The 15908-nt window shown below is 40.8% G+C and overlaps 1 protein-coding gene across 1 annotated transcript in view; it reads left to right on the plus strand.

Annotated features, from left to right (window-relative positions):
• The window catches only part of LOC144790678 (fetuin-B-like), a 217393-nt gene that overhangs the window by 40270 nt on the left and 161215 nt on the right, over positions 1-15908 (plus strand). Inside the window, exon 3 of the mRNA XM_078665403.1 lies at positions 9531-9618. Coding sequence (XP_078521529.1) covers positions 9531-9618 — 88 coding nt within the window. The remainder of the gene's footprint in view (positions 1-9530; positions 9619-15908) is intronic.

Below are 15908 nucleotides of genomic sequence, written 5' to 3' on the forward strand. Positions count from 1 at the left end.
GGGATAGCTATAACACATCTCCCTTTTTATAATAATAAAAATAATAAAAAGAACAGAAAACAAATAACAGAAACAATTCATCAAACAAAATGCAAAAACAATACTACAAATTAAAAATCTCATTTGAGATGATAATCTTGAAAATACAAAGAAACTCTTTTAGCTCTAGAATTGCGAGAAGATTTAAAATCTCATTTGAGATGATAATCTTGCAAATACAAAGGAACTCTTTTAGCTCTAGAACTGCGAGAAGGAAAACGAGAAGGAAAACGAGAAGTATCAACAGAAACTTCATCCGAATTTTTAGATCTTAACTTCACATCAGCATCCCCTTCCCTACACTTTTCCAAACGAGACATACTCCAAACATCCCCGCCAGCAAGCATGACAACATTCTTCATGACCTTTACAATGCGCCTAGGTCCAAAATATTTTGATTCCCCTTTTGGAGACCACACTGCCTTTTTAACATAAACTAAATCACCCACCTTCCAAACGTCTTTCTTCACTCCCATTTTCACATCAAACCTCCTCTTATAGTTACTCTGGTAGTTCCTAATTCTCCAATTGTTGACAACACAACCCCTATCCTTCACACTTATCCCTCTATCGTCGCCAGTAATAAAACAAGTAATCTGTCCAATTTGATTGATGTGTCTTTATTAACACACACACCGGAGAGGCTTGCGGCACAGGAGATAAGAACTGACTCTCCTGGCTCAGCCTCCAACATTCCCTGATGACACATACATTCTCAGGGAGAATGTTACCCTTAAAGGCATAGATATAACAAATACTTTAGAGGTACCTATCTCTGGGCCCCGATGCCAATAATGGATAGGGGGAGAGACGCTGTACTCCCCCGCTTGACCGGCCCACTCCACTCCCTGCACCCATGTCCGGGGAGTGGGTGAGCCAGCCACCATCACCTGCCTGCCCACAGGAGCGAGCAGGCCAAATTGCTGCTGCCGGCTTCCGTGCCAGCACACCATTGTGCTGCCTGTGCAGGGAGACGGGTGGGGCAGCCGGGGGTGGACTCACCGAGCTGCCTCAAATGTATGCCAATGCACGTGGGGTGCCTAAGCAGGACCGCTTCAGAAAAAAAAAAAGCAAAGAGGAAAAGAAAGTGGCTCTCCCCTGCACAGCAGGAGAGCCAGTGCTATAAAATGCACAAGTGAGGGCGAATGATGCCCCATAATGCCCTGCAGGGCCTGGCTGCATTTTTCCCTTTACAGCGCTCAGTTTAGGGGTGTGGTGGTCCCAGGAGTACCACCAGATAATTGCTAGGGTACAGAGGGAGCTGCAGGAGCAGTGCAGCCTCCCCCTAAAAGAATATCGGGGGTCTCCACACTAAATAGGGTGGGACACCAAAGGGGTAACCTGCCCTGATTTTCCTGGCATTTTTAAGCACTCTCTAAGCTGGAGCTTTTGCTCTTCAGCTGGGAGTACTGTGTCTTCTAGAGGCTAAGACTATGGCAGCAGTTATTGTGGTTTAAAGAGGTTTGATGTGAACTTTCTTGTTGGATGATCACTCTCTAGGGGTGAAAGTTGGTTATTTATTATTATTATTTTTTTTAATTTATCAACAAGTCAGCATAAACAACAAACAGCAGGGAGAATTACATATATCCCATATAAAATAAAGACTGAATAATAAGGCAGTTCATTAATCACACATAAAAAAAGGTAAAACAAAAGACAGTTAATACTCCAATACCATCAATCCAAGTTTGTGTATCTATACATTAGAATATAAGTCCCCATATAGATTTTAATTTAATCAAAGCTTGAGTACCCCTTACATTCGCCAAAGCATATTCCATTGCATATATTTCCTTTATCAACATCCACCAATCACTAATAAGTGGAGGGCTCGGACTGATCCAAACTGAAGCAATTACCAATCTAGCTATTACCAACAAAATCAAGAGTAGCCGGTTCTGTCTATAATTAAGGTTTTCAGGACCCAACATAATATCTCTAACTGTAAGGGAAAAATCTACCCCCAATTTTGAGAGCATTTCTGGCCCACCTGTTGCCAAAAGTTATCAAGTTTAGGACACATTACAAACATATGAGTGATATTAGCTGCAAAAAGATCGCATCTGGGGCATTTTAATCGCGTACTATCAGATCCTGTAGCACCCCACTTAGCTATTCTCTCGGGTGTAAAATAAAGGGTACAAACAGTACGAAGCTGTTGCATTTGTTGATTAGTTGCATATACAGATTTCTTAACTACCCTTAGACTTTGTTCTATATTGTTTGCTGTGACCTCCTCTCCCAATATTAGACTCCACTTTTTGGCTAATTTGTTGCCATCACCTTTTCTATAGCTAATGAAAAATGTATACATGTGGCTAATCATAAAGTTAACTTTATCCTGATGGAGATTATCCCATATCTCTGACTTAGTTATGTTCGTCAGTTTTAGATGTGTCAAAAAGTAATTCTTAATTTGCAAATATTTAAAAAACATATGCCCCTGTAACTTAAACAAAAGTTGCACATTCTCAAAAGAGACAAAACCACCATAGTCATACAAATCCCCAAGTGTTAAAATACCAAAATTAGCCCATCGTTTACTTGTAGTATCTTGAAAAATCTCTGGAAAAATTGGGTTACCCCACAAAGGGAGTTTATCGTGATAACATGATAAGTCACATCTAGTTGAGATAGCCTTCCAGATAAACGTAGTATCCAATAGGGTCTTAAATTTAACACGCTTAAAATAATTTGGATGATTGATTTTATACAAATACATCGAGCTATTTTCTGCCATCAGTAATTGGTGATAAAAGGTAGTAAATAAAGGAATTAATAAACTTCGAAAACGACACGCAAATGCCGACCAAAAATACATCTTGAAATCTGGGAAATCTATTCCACCCTGATCAAAGGGGCATTTAAGTAAATCAATTTCTTTCCGTGCCCTCTTGTAGCCCCAGATAAAGCTACTAAAGAGACCATCTAATCTTTAGAAAAAAACTATTAGGGACCCGCAGAGGGATAGACCTAAAGAAATACAAACATTTTGGAAGTATTTTCATTTTGATGATGTTAGCCCGGCCTATAATGCCAATGGGAAGTTTGTGCATCTTTTCAACAAAATGGCCGTATCCTTTATCAAAGACTCATAATTCAAGGAAACTATCTGGGTAATCTGTGGGGATGATCTAACCCCCAAATACGTAGCAACAGCACACACACCACGTATAGCTTGAGTGTTTGAGTTTTATGAGTATTGAGTTTATAACCAGCTATTGCGCCGAACCCAGCTGCTTCATTTTCAATTTCCTCCATTGCTCTTATTGGTTCTGTTGTAAAGACCGCTAAATTTGTCTGCATAAGCAATAACTTCTAGTGAGCTTGCACCCTGTCGTAATGGTATGATTTGAAGATTAGACTGTAACGCAACAATAAATGATTCGATATAAAGGGCAAATAAAAGGGGAGAAAGTGGACAGCCTTGTCGCGTGACGCGAAAAATTTAAAAAAGCATCTGATTGTATCCCTAAATACATTATTTTGCTTGCTGTTTATCGTATAAAGCCTGGATCCACTGTTTAAAAATGTTCTATATCCCCATTTTTGCCAGTACAGCCCATAAAAACTTCCAATTTACCCTATTGAACGCTTTTTCTGCATCTAAGAGCAACATACCTAATGTAATATCGATTTTTCAGCAAGATCGAAAGCAGAAATGGCAGTATTTATATGAGCCGTAGTCTCCCTTCCTTGAATAAAACCATGTTGATGGACCGAAACAAGGTCTGACATAGCTGGTGCCAGCCGGGTGGCAAGAATTTTTGCAAATATGTTTGCGTCTGAATTAATAAGTGAAATAGGCCTATACGAGCCACACTCATCAGGAGGCTTATTTTTCTTTTAAAAAAAACACTATTTGTGTCAAATTCCAGGATTCCGGCACTATGCTATGGTTTCCAATATATTGCATGACCCCTCTAAAAGGTTCAATTAGCTGCTCTTTAAATAATTTGTAGAATTCCAGCGTTAAAGAATCTTTCCCTGTCGCCTTTCCTGAAGGGAGTGCAGATATTGCTAAAAGTATCTCCTCTTTACTAATATAATTTCTTATTGTAATATTATCTTCCTCTTTTAGCTCTGGAAAATGTATATTTTGCAAATATTGTTGTATATCTTCCTCATTTTGTGATATCAGAGGTGTACAATTTTTGATAATAAACAGAAAATTGTTTTAAAATCTCCTTTGGTTCTGTGAACATTGTACCGTTTGCCGCCTTCATTTCTTTAATATAAGTTTTAGTCCAATCGTCAGCTACCTTATGAGCAAGGACTTTTCCCATTTGTTCACCAAATTTGTATTGTGAAGTACGATACTTATTATATCTTGCAGCAATTCTTTCCCTGAATACCTTTTTAGGAGCCACCCTCAAATCAAATAAGTCAAATAATAGCTCATCCTGGTTAGATGATCCCAATCGGACCGAATTCATATGCTCTATTTCGCCCTGTCTTATAGCAGAGATACCTTCCTCTATTATGTCTTGCCTTTTTTATTTTGCTGTAATATATACTGCAAGGTCTTTCCTCGAATGACTGCTTTCCACGTATCCCATTTAATGACAGAAGAAGCTGAGCCTATATTTTACTGAAATAATGTTTCAAGTTGCTTCCTGGTAGTTTCTATATATGTTTCATCCGTAAACAAGTATTTTGGAAAAGTGAGAGGTCTATGTGATTTATCTCCTGCTATAACCTGGAATGTTACCATAAGGGGATTATGGTCTGAAGTGATACGTGGGCATATTGTTATGTCAGCTGTTGCACGAATCCCATCTGAGACCCACGCCATGCCTATTCTTGAATATAAACGATGTCGAGACGAGTAATACGTATATCCTGAAATATTAGGATGCAGGTATCTCCACAAATCTTTAACTAACTGTAAGCGACAAAGTTCCACTATTGCAGCTCTCGGTTTAGACATTCTATAAGTAGACGTTTGTCTAGTTGTATCAATATTATAATTCATAATACAGTTGAAGTTACCCAGTATCATCTTTTCTCCCACCCAGTTTTGTAATTCCATATTTAAAGTGTCAAAGATAGATGGTTCGTATCTTTTGCATCGAATTTCAACCTGTGCAATTACCCATCTCCCAGCCTGATCTGTCATGTTTTTTGTGTCACACAAGAAAAGCCCTTCTGTTTCAGTATCGCCACTTCTCTAATAGAGCAGGACTGAGAAGTACAGACAATAGTTTCATAGCCCAATTGTAATAGAAGTTTACGATTTTTATAAGAGAGATGTGTTTCTGTTAAAAAAACAAACTGAGGGTTATGCATCTTTAACTCTTCCCGTACCAACTGCCTCTTAAGTTTACTATTTAGTCCGGCGACATTCCAAGCTATACACTTAATTCTATACATAATCAAATTGTCTTTTTCCCTTCGCGTGACCTGTTGCCATTATTGTATTTAGTTTCCATTTTATAGTATTTATTCTTTTCCATTTGCTTTCCCCTCTCCCTACTATAAACAAACTTATACTTACTTTTTCTTTGAGCTGTCTTGTTGATTTTATTTTCCATATTTTCCTCCATTGACCCTCCCCCAAACCATTCCCCCAACCCACCCCGTGACTTGGAAGAGGAATTAACCCCTTAAAGAAGCTGCTACCAAGGCAGCTAAAGGAAAACAGGTCACCCAAAACATCCCCACGATCAAAACCCCGCACCCAGAGCTGTAAAAGTTTAACAGTCAGTGCCTAATCATTCAGTTAATGTTCATTTAATTTCTTCCCACCCTTCTCAATTTGCCATTTACTGATAGCTTTTTTTGCCTCATTAACAATTGAAAAGAAATACGTTTGGCCACCCCTCAAAACCTACAAACGTGCTGGTTCTTGTAAAAACACCTGTGCATTTAGAGATTTCATTGGTTCAATTAATTGTCGCATTTGCCATCTCCTATCCATTGAAGCTTTACAAAGATCTGATTGTACGAAAAAACAAACAGAATCTATTGTGATAGGAGAGCTTGGGCGGGCTTTTAAATATACAGCCTGACGCAGCAAAAAGTTACCAAAATATATTAACAAAGGCCTTGGAAACTTTGAGGCCCGAGAGGGAGTCTGTGTGTCCGCTGAATCTGGCAGTCCCAATCCCAGTCAACCGGATCTGGGAAAGCCTTCTGAAATAACAGTACCAAATAAACCTGGGGATCTGCCCCCTCTTTCCCTTCTGGAACACCAAATAGTCTCAGGTTGTGCCGACGTTGATGATTCTCTAAGTCCTCCACCTTAAATTGCAATGCTATGATTGAAGTATCATGAGTATGCATTAGATCCATTGTCTGTGACATTGCCTCCTCAGTATCTGCCACACGCTGCTGGAGGTCTGCAATATCCTTTACAAGGTATCAACCTTAAGTGTTGCTGCCTGTAAAGCCTGTTGGATACCTTGATTGTCCGTTCTAAGCTGTGAAAAATGCTCCTGAGCTTCTTGCCTCTGATCTTTTACAGCTTGAAAAATCGAAGCAAGTGACGGTTCTGAGTGATAGCCAAGCTGTTCTGTTAATATTGAGTCAGAATTACAGGGCTGGTCCACCAATGAACCAGCTCCAGTTCCAGAAAGTCCTGACATATCAAATGGAGCAGATGGAATAGAGACAGTAGATATACTTTTACCCATGTCGCCCATTGCAGCGCTCGGGTCTGCTCGTTTCTCCCTTCCAGCGGCATCGAGCAGATTGCAGAGGTAGAGGTAGTGCCCTGTGCCTCCTCGCAGTACCTTGGGCCGTTCTGGATGCTCTACAGTCAGGATGGAACCAAGAAATTCTGGGATTTTATGAGAACACATGACAGAGTTTTATATAGCGCACTCAATTAAGTGGAGGAGTAAGATGTCGGATTGACGCCGCCAGGGAACACAGGCGCTCAGAGCAGCTCCCGTAAACCCTGCCAGACAGATTGGTTAATTGCTGAACTAATGCAGTGAAACGGAGCGTGAAGATAAGACCTTACCCTACGTAAAAATAACAGTAACAAAGTGATGAAGAGTTGGTTACAAACTAACTGAATTTCAGGATACCTGTAACATATGCTGGCGATTACACTCTGTGGTGTTTCCAGGCAGCTTCACAGACATCGGCGGATCCGCCTTCTGAGCTCGGCAATCGGCAGGAAATCCCTAGCTCGGGATGCTGGCGCCAGATCCACGATGGCTCCGCCGAAGGTACCGGCACGTGCAATGCGCGCAGGCAAGCAACTACCTCCTGCTGTTACGGGAGAGGCGGATGAGACTGAATATGTTGATGCGGCAATTGTGCTACCGAGTTCCCGGGCTGATAGCTCTAAAGTCAGTAAGCCAATACTCCAAATAATTTAATCAGGGAGGGCTGCAGAATTGTTTCAGTTAAACATGAGAGTGCCTGTGGCCAAGACATTGCAGGGATTCTGTTGGAGGCTATCCCTGGGCAGCAAACGGGTACAGAAAAAACTATTGGGGTACAGAGAAAGGAAGGAACTCCTTCAGGAGGAACTGTTCCGGAGCAGGGGGCAGAGTCTGGTACCAAACAAGTAATTGTGGCTGAGTGTCTTATGAATGAAAAGGGGGCTTTAGAAGGCGCAATATCAGCAAAGAGCACAGCGGATGAATTAAATAAAGACATTTCAGAGCTGATTAATAGGGAGTCGCGTGGGACTCATTTTCAGGCTGGTTTAACGGCAGAGGTGGGTGCTGACAGCGCGACTACCATAATTGACACGGTTAGTGTAATTAACACGGCTGATAGTTCTCAGGCTGTTATGGCGAGTCGACAAACTACTGGGCAGCAACAAAGTGGGGGTGATAACCGCCCAGTTAGCTTGATTCCATTATCTACTCTGGTATATTCTAACGATTGCTCTGAAGTGCAAATGGATTCACAATCTCCTTCAAACATAAGCTCATCGGAGGAAGGAGAGATACATCGAAGTGAAGCAGGGGGAAAAAAAAGCAGAAATAGTGGCTAAAAAAACACCAAAGACTGTGGCTAAGAAAAGAAATATAAAACCTACACATTTAAGGGGTAACAAGAAAACGCCGACTAAACTTGACCAACAAGGTACAGTCATGCCACGCAATAAAGAGGTACTTAATGATACCTCCCTCCGTCGCTGGGTCAAGTCATTGGTTTCTCGATTATCTGGGCGCAGCCCAACAGATACACTCCAGAATAAAGACGCTGTAATGAAAGTTGGTTATTGCACATTTGTGCAATTATAAATGTGATGAATTGCATTGCATTGTGTTGAAAAAATGATAAATGTTATGCACTGCTCTTCAAGGGATATTTTTATTTTGTGGTATTTCTACTAAAAGTCATGCATAGTACAAAAATTAGGGGTGAGAATGATTATGCAATGTCATCAAGAAGTGTTTCCATCAGCTTCTGTATATTTGAGTAGTGTGTGTGTAATAAATGTACTTTTCCTTTTTTGAAAGAAAAAGTACAGACTGGATAATCATTTATTGAATGTTATTGTTGTGTATCTGTGAATGGTGATAACTAGCCCACACCACCTCCCTTGAGCAGGCCATGGACTGCTCTGCTTCACTACCCTATGAGAGTCAAGAGCTACAATGGGGTGTTTGGTTCCCAGTGGAGGACAAATGTAAACCCATTGCTTGTGCAGGCCACATAACTAATGACTCATTTTCTAACACCACCTAGCACAGTATTTTCTCGCAACATTGTACAAACCACTGTAAAATAATAACAACACAACCGTATACTCTGAGTACTGTGTGCGATTTCTGTCACTAATTCAACATAGTTCCTTGGAATGTTTTTAAAAAATCCATACAATCTCAAAACCACGTAATCAATTTGTTATAGTGCCACATATTTCAAAGCGCTGTTCACTTAAAGTGCAAGTAATGCTGCTGGGTCTGCTGTGAAATCAAATTCATCACAAACTGAGAGTAGTTTCCTCTTCCTGGTTCTTGGGTATTGAACTAAAATGTGGCCTTGCCGGTAACATATAGAGGAATCTCTTAGTTAGTATAAAAAAATATGCCTACAACGTCGGAGCTAGGCGAGAAAATGTTTTAAATATGTACTTGGCAACATTTCCTACAGTACGCAAGAATACAATGAACACACCACTTTCTGGAGATATCCATCACTGTAGCATACACATACATACACATACATCAAAGGCACACCCATTTAGCTCTTCTGAAGAACAAAAAGAGAATGCAAGCTAGCAGGTTGCTTATTTTAAAACTGTTCATGCAATCAATGACTACAGTATTACTTTAAAATCTTCAAAACCATATAACAAAATTAAAAATAAAACATTCACAGCATGTAAAAATAAAATATTGCCAACGCCTTGGAAAATGTAGACCCATATATGCAGGTCTCTAGAGAGTGATGTACAAAAATAATGCCAAAATATGTTATAATAGTACATATCAAAAAACTAAAAAATAATGCTGTTCAAAATCCAAAGAAAATATTTATGTTCTATGCCTAACTTGCCAAACCTTTATTTCCAGATTTATGGACAGTGCAAAGTTATCCTCTATCTGAGTTTGCCTTGGAGGAGAGTCAAACTGTACAGTTATAACTGTATCCTCAACACAGGTATGGCGTTGTTTCTGTTATGGACTATGTATATTCTTTATGGGTGATGTAACCATTGAAGTGTTAAGTGCATCATATGCACTATGTTATGCTCTGACGTCCTGCAAGCAGCTCGAGAGAAGCTAGCCCAGTGCTGGCAACACTTTTCTGAAGGATGCATTAAAGAGAATTCAACCTGTGCCACCATGTGACGTGCTCTCTTAACACTGGCGCGTAGTTGCAAGCATCCACCATGAACCCTGTCTGAGGTGATATTGTTTTTGTGCTTGTGCTGAAAATAGAAGAACTGAGCCATAAGGGTGAGTGTGCTGCTGTGGCAAACACCTCCTCTAGAAAAGATTAAGGACTATTTTTTAATCTTTGCGGGATTGGTTCCTATGCGTTATCTTACGGTTAGCAACACCTCTTGTAACCAGGGGGCTAATTGTGCCTGTTTGGTGTACGCGTGCCTGTTGTTAGTCCTGGAATCTGTCATTGACGCGAGGCCTGGTGCATTACCCCAGCACTTGTACGAGACGTAGTGCAGCACTATTCCAGAAATTTGGATGAAGCCGGCAGGAGGAGCGCATTCAGGTTCTCATGAATTGGAGGGTAACACAGACATTAAACATGCCCAAACTGCAATATTTGTGTTCCGTGTCAGCGTAGGCAGCGGGGAGTGTAGACGTGCTCTGGTGGTCACAACAAAGGAAGCAGTATTAGAATTGTAAATGTGTAATAATGAGAATCAAAAGTAGATTATTTTCTTCTTTTTTACTTTCTTTTTCCTTTTTTATTTTTTGTATAATCTAATGTCTTTATTTCATTATATTGTATATACGACTGTTTAAAACTTTCAATAAACTTTACTTTGAACTGAAAAGAATTGTAAATGTGGCGCATTTGAGATGCGCTCTAGTGTTGCAAAGTTGACGAACCAAGCAACGTGAGCCAAAGATTGTGTTTGGCATTTGGAGTAATTTTGAAGCAATCCCTCAGACTTGTAGCTGTTCTGCAGTGGAACACATTGAAGTCTTACCTCAGGAGAACTTTAAGGCACTATGATGAGTATGTTGAATCTGTAAGCACAAAGTTAACTATTTAGTTATGCTACCATTCATTCTGGAATGGAAGCTTAGTGAAGAGTTGCCATAAGTTGTTTTTGTGCCACATTGTTATTTTAGAAATAGACTGCGCATGTTGTGGTATTTTTTTCTTCTTCTGGGATTCATCACATACAAGGTCAAACAACCCTGTTCCCTGTTGTTCTCTGCGGTCGTACTCTAACACTTAGACGTAATAGAGAAATCCAGCTGCTGTTCTGAACATACAATTCTTCTCATATAATCCGTGATTTGTCATTCTGAAAATCGAGGAAAGACATTCTCGCAGAGCAAAGGTCCTGAGACGAGAGAGTTGCACCAGCTGAGAATGAGAACAGCAACCTATGTATGTCAGGTATGGGGTTAGGAACTAATCCCAGAGATCTATAATATATCAACTTGCATACATAGTGAGGCTAGGCTTAGTTAGATCTGGCAGTCAATATGACAGGGCGTTTTATTGTGTATGGTCTATTAATTATGCTAATAACATTCTTGACCTGAACATGCTCTTTAATTGCAGCACAATTGTTAAATACTAGAGCACGATAGTTTCAATAAACATTGTATGCTTTTTTTCTTGTCTCTTTTTCATTCATTGTGGACATGCATGAGTGAGAGAACTAAAGGTGATGACCTACTACCCTGATCCCTGAGAGGGTCTATAATGTTGTGTTTTGGGGTGCCAAATCACTTGTTTCTCTGGAAAGGTTAGGAGAGCAAGTGAGCCACTATAAGCTAGTCGGATTTGTGCCCATATGTAATTATGTGGTATGGTACTCAGTCCCTACAATCCGATGACCTGTAGACCCAGGCATAGTTCTGTTTCTGAGCAGAATCCCTGCAACAAAACGGAGTAGCAACATATTAAAGACACCAGTGGAAAGTTATTTTAGTCTATTGTATGAGCTATTTATGTTAACCTCTTCCATGCTCATGACGAGCCAAGCTCGTCATGAGTCACAGTGGAGCTGGGCTCGTCATAACTGCCGCGGTCCGCCCACACGCGATTGATTCCCCGCCTGTGCGGGAGAATTAATCAGTGGGCGTAGTCGTGACGAGCCCAGCTCGTCATGAGCACAGCTCTACTGTGACTCATGACGAGCTGGGCTCTTCACGAGCACCGCTGCGCCGCAGTCCCCCTTCCCCCCCGCCGTGGGGGAATTACCCCCGCAGCGGAGGGGATTTTTCATTATTTTAGCTGGTTGTTTTAGATTGTTTTATTAATTCATTCTTTTTCTCATAGTTTGTTGTATGCCAAGTCTGAAACAATGGCAGCTGGAAACATGCCCTCTCCTCTGCAATTTGTTCCTGAGGCTGGTGGCAAATTTTGCCATGGAGGAAATGGAAGAAACTATTTGATTCCTATTTAATCACAACAGGGAGGGAAAATGTCTCTGGCAAGGAAACAGGGTGTTTTATTGCACAATCTTGGAATTGAAGGTCAGAAGATCTACAATAGTTTGGATGAGATACCGGTAGGGAATGCTGAGGGCGATTCCAGTGACATACTGGAAATGTCCATGGCTATGTTGGTGAAGCACTTCGGCCCGAGAATCAACATAGTCATGGAGAGGCATAATTTTTACAAGAGTGCAGAACAAGACAGAAAAAGTTGGAAATTATAGAGCGTCACTAAAGAGTTTGGTGCTCACTTGTGAATTTGGGGGCCTTACAGATTTTTTAATCAGGCACCAACTAGTGTGTTGCACTGACTATACTTGTGATATCTTTACTGATGAAAAATACATCTTTGAAAGGTGCGGTGAACATAGTTCAAAGGATGTAGCACACCACAGGGTGGGTTAAGGAAATGTGGGAGAAACCTGCCAGTACGACAGAGAGAGTGGCCCACCATAGTGTTAAAAGTGAAGAAAAAGATGAATGGAAACCATGCAAAGTGGCTGGTGCTAATTCTAAAGGGAGTGCTAATGTTAAAGGAAATGTGGTTAGTGTTAATGGCAAGGGGACTACATGCAAAGGTTGAAAAGATGTTGTTAAGATGAAATGCTATGAATGTGGTAATTCCTACCATCTTTCAAACAGCCCCAGTTGTTAAGCTAGAAACTTTACCTGTAGAGGTTTTGGTAAGAAAGGACACCTGGCAAGGGTGTGCAAGGGTGTGCAAAGGGTGTGCAAAGGGTGTGCAAAAATACCAAGGTGCAGACCATAGATGAGCAACCTAGTGCACATCAGCATGCAGTTTTGTGTGTATGGCAAATGGAGGATTTAGGAGTGAATCTGATTGAAGGTGATGTGGGCACTTGTCGTGTGATAATGCCAAAGTGCCAATTAACAGTGGATGGAAAGGGTGCAACTATTTTGGCTGATTCTGGATCTCCTATAACTTTAATAAGCGATAAGAACTGGGAGACCATTTTTGACAAGGACAACATAGAGTTGTGTGCTCCTGACATCTATCCTGGGGGTTACGGTGGTATCAAGATTGATCTGATTGGTTCCACCATAATGAATGTCAATTTCAAGAGTTGTGAAACAGTAGGGAAAGTTTATGTGCCTAGGCGGGGTGATAACCTGTTCGATTTACTCCACCAAAAGAATTTAGGGATCACACTCAAACCTACTGCCACTGAGCAAGTTATGCTCATAGAGAATTTGGGGGATGATGAGGACCTAATTAGGGATTACCCTGAAGTTTTTAAGGAAGGCCTGGGTCTTCTGATAGGCTTTGAACGTAAGATCATACTCAAATGCCAGGCCGGTAGTCCATAAGGTGCGGAAAGTCCCTGATCTACTTATGGGTCCCTTAAAGGATGAGTTTGTAAATGTAAATGTAAATGTACAGGAATTTATATAGCGCAAATCACCAAGCGGTTTCTAAGCGCTTGCTTAGGGAACCCGTCCTGGTATTCCCCTGTGAGATAACCCAGGCAGGGTATCCGCAAGGTTAAAGCCAGGCACCCCGCCGCGATGGGCCGTTGTGGAGATTAAGCAAGCTATTGCCCAGAGTCGCAGAGTGTGAACCCGTGAATCGAGTAGGCACCGGAGCGAGAATTGTCGAGTCCATGGACATTTTAGGACTCAAGACGCCGCCGAGCCGGGAATTGAACCCTGGTCCCGGGCTGACCTCTGCTTCCAGGTCTGCCTCCTCTAACCAGTGAGCCACACTTCTCCACATAGTTTGATAAACTAAAAGCATTAGAGGTGGAGGAAGAGATTGAGTTGTTAGAGTGGTTGGCCCCTGTGATCCTTGCACCTAAGGGGACCAAAGTGAGGATGTGTGTGAGCCTCAGGGAGCTAAACCAGTGTATCTGGGTAGACCGTCAGCCTCTCCCAAGAATAACGGAAACACTATCTTTACTTAATGGGGGCTAATGTTTTCAGTGTCATGTACCTATCTGTGGTGGTATACAACCTTTACCACGCAACTTTTACAACGACCTACCATTACCACGCAATTTTTACAACGCAGGATCCATTACAATGAAGTACCATTACAACGCATGTATTTACAACGCAGGTACCTTTACAACGCATACCATTACAACGTAAGTATTGGTAAGTATATAATTTTTAAAAAAATATTATAAGTTTGGGTTTTTGGGTAAAGGGGTATTTTTAGGGTTCAGGGTCAGTTTTGGGTTTTTGGGTAAAGGGGTATTTTTAGGGTTCAGGGTCAGTTTTGGGTTTTTGGGTGAAAGGGTATTTTTAGGGTTCAGGGTCAGTTTTGGGTTTTTGGGTAAAAGGGTATTTTTAGGGTTCAGGGTCAGTTTTGGGTTTTTGGGTAAAGGGGTATTTTTAGGGTTCAGGGTCAGTTTTGGGTTTTTGGGTAAAGGGGTATTTTTAGGGTTCAGGGTCAGTTTTGGGTTTTTGGGTAAAGGGGTATTTTTAGGGTTCAGGGTCAGTTTTGGGTTTTTGGGTATAGGGGTATTTTTAGGGTTCAGGGTCAGTTTTGGGTTTTTGGGTAAAAGGGTATTTTTAGGGTTCAGGGTCAGTTTTGGGTTTTTGGGTAAAGGGGTATTTTTAGGGTTCAGGGTCAGTTTTGGGTTTTTGGGTAAAGGGGTATTTTTAGGGTTCAGGGTCAGTTTTGGGTTTTTGGGTAAAGGGGTATTTTTAGGGTTCAGGGTCAGTTTTGGGTTTTTGGGTAAAGGGGTACAGGGTAAAAATTAAGTACAATTACATTTAAATTACATTAAATTAAATTGATTAAATTAAATTAAATAAAATTAAATAAAATTAATTAAATTAAATTATATTAATTTTAATTAATTTACATTAAAAAAAATATTATAAACTTACCAATAATTACGTTGTAATGGTATGCGTTGTAAAGGTACATGCGTTGTAAATACATGCGTTGTAATGGTACTTCGTTGTAATGGATCCTGCGTTGTAAAAATTGCGTGGTAATGGTAGGCGTTGTAAAGGTATGCGTTGTAACGTCATCCATCCATCTGTGGCGTATCACCTGGCGAAGCTGCATGAAGAGTCGTGTGACCCCACTCATTTGTTGCACCCTAAGGGTTTTCAGATTCAAAAGGTTGCCTTTCGGTTTAGCCCCCGCAGCTGCTTGTTTCCAAAGATTGATGAAGAGAGTCCTTGAAGGGGTCAGTAATTTTTGTTCTTCCAAGATGATATTATTGTTTTTGGCAAAGACAGGACAAGTCATGATGCCAGTGTAATACAAGTTTTGGATAAGCTAAGTTTGGATTGACTGACTACTATTCTAAATTTGTTCAGGGTTTTGCTTCCATTATGATGCCTTTGAGACGGTTACTTAAAGAAGGGGACACATTTGAGCATGAATGTGAAAGAGCTTTATCTAAGATAAAATTGGAGATTGGGAGTATGCCAAGTGGGACATTTTGATGTGACAAAGAGAACAATTTTAACAACTTATGTGAGTCTCAAGGAACTGGGAGAAGTATTTGCTCAAATTGTTAATGGTGAAGAGAAAGTTATAGTATTTGCTTCAGGCTCTCTTAAAGAGGTAGAAGAAAGATACTCTGTCATTGCTCATGAAGCATTTGTGTGTGTCTGGGTCATCTAGAATTTAAAACATTATCTGCGGGGTTTGCTTTTACGTTAAGATCTGGCCACAAGCCTTTGGTCCAAGTGTTTATGTGCAAGGGTACTGGAAGGGCAACTCCCAGGATCAAGAGATGACTGGAGGGTGTATTCGAATATAATTTCAAGGTGGAATATCTACCAGGGATTTGCAATGCAGCGGCTGATTGCCTTTCCAGA

Source organism: Lissotriton helveticus, chromosome 11 (genome assembly GCF_964261635.1).
Source record: "Lissotriton helveticus chromosome 11, aLisHel1.1, whole genome shotgun sequence".
In the NCBI taxonomy this organism is placed as follows: Eukaryota; Metazoa; Chordata; class Amphibia; order Caudata; family Salamandridae; genus Lissotriton; species Lissotriton helveticus.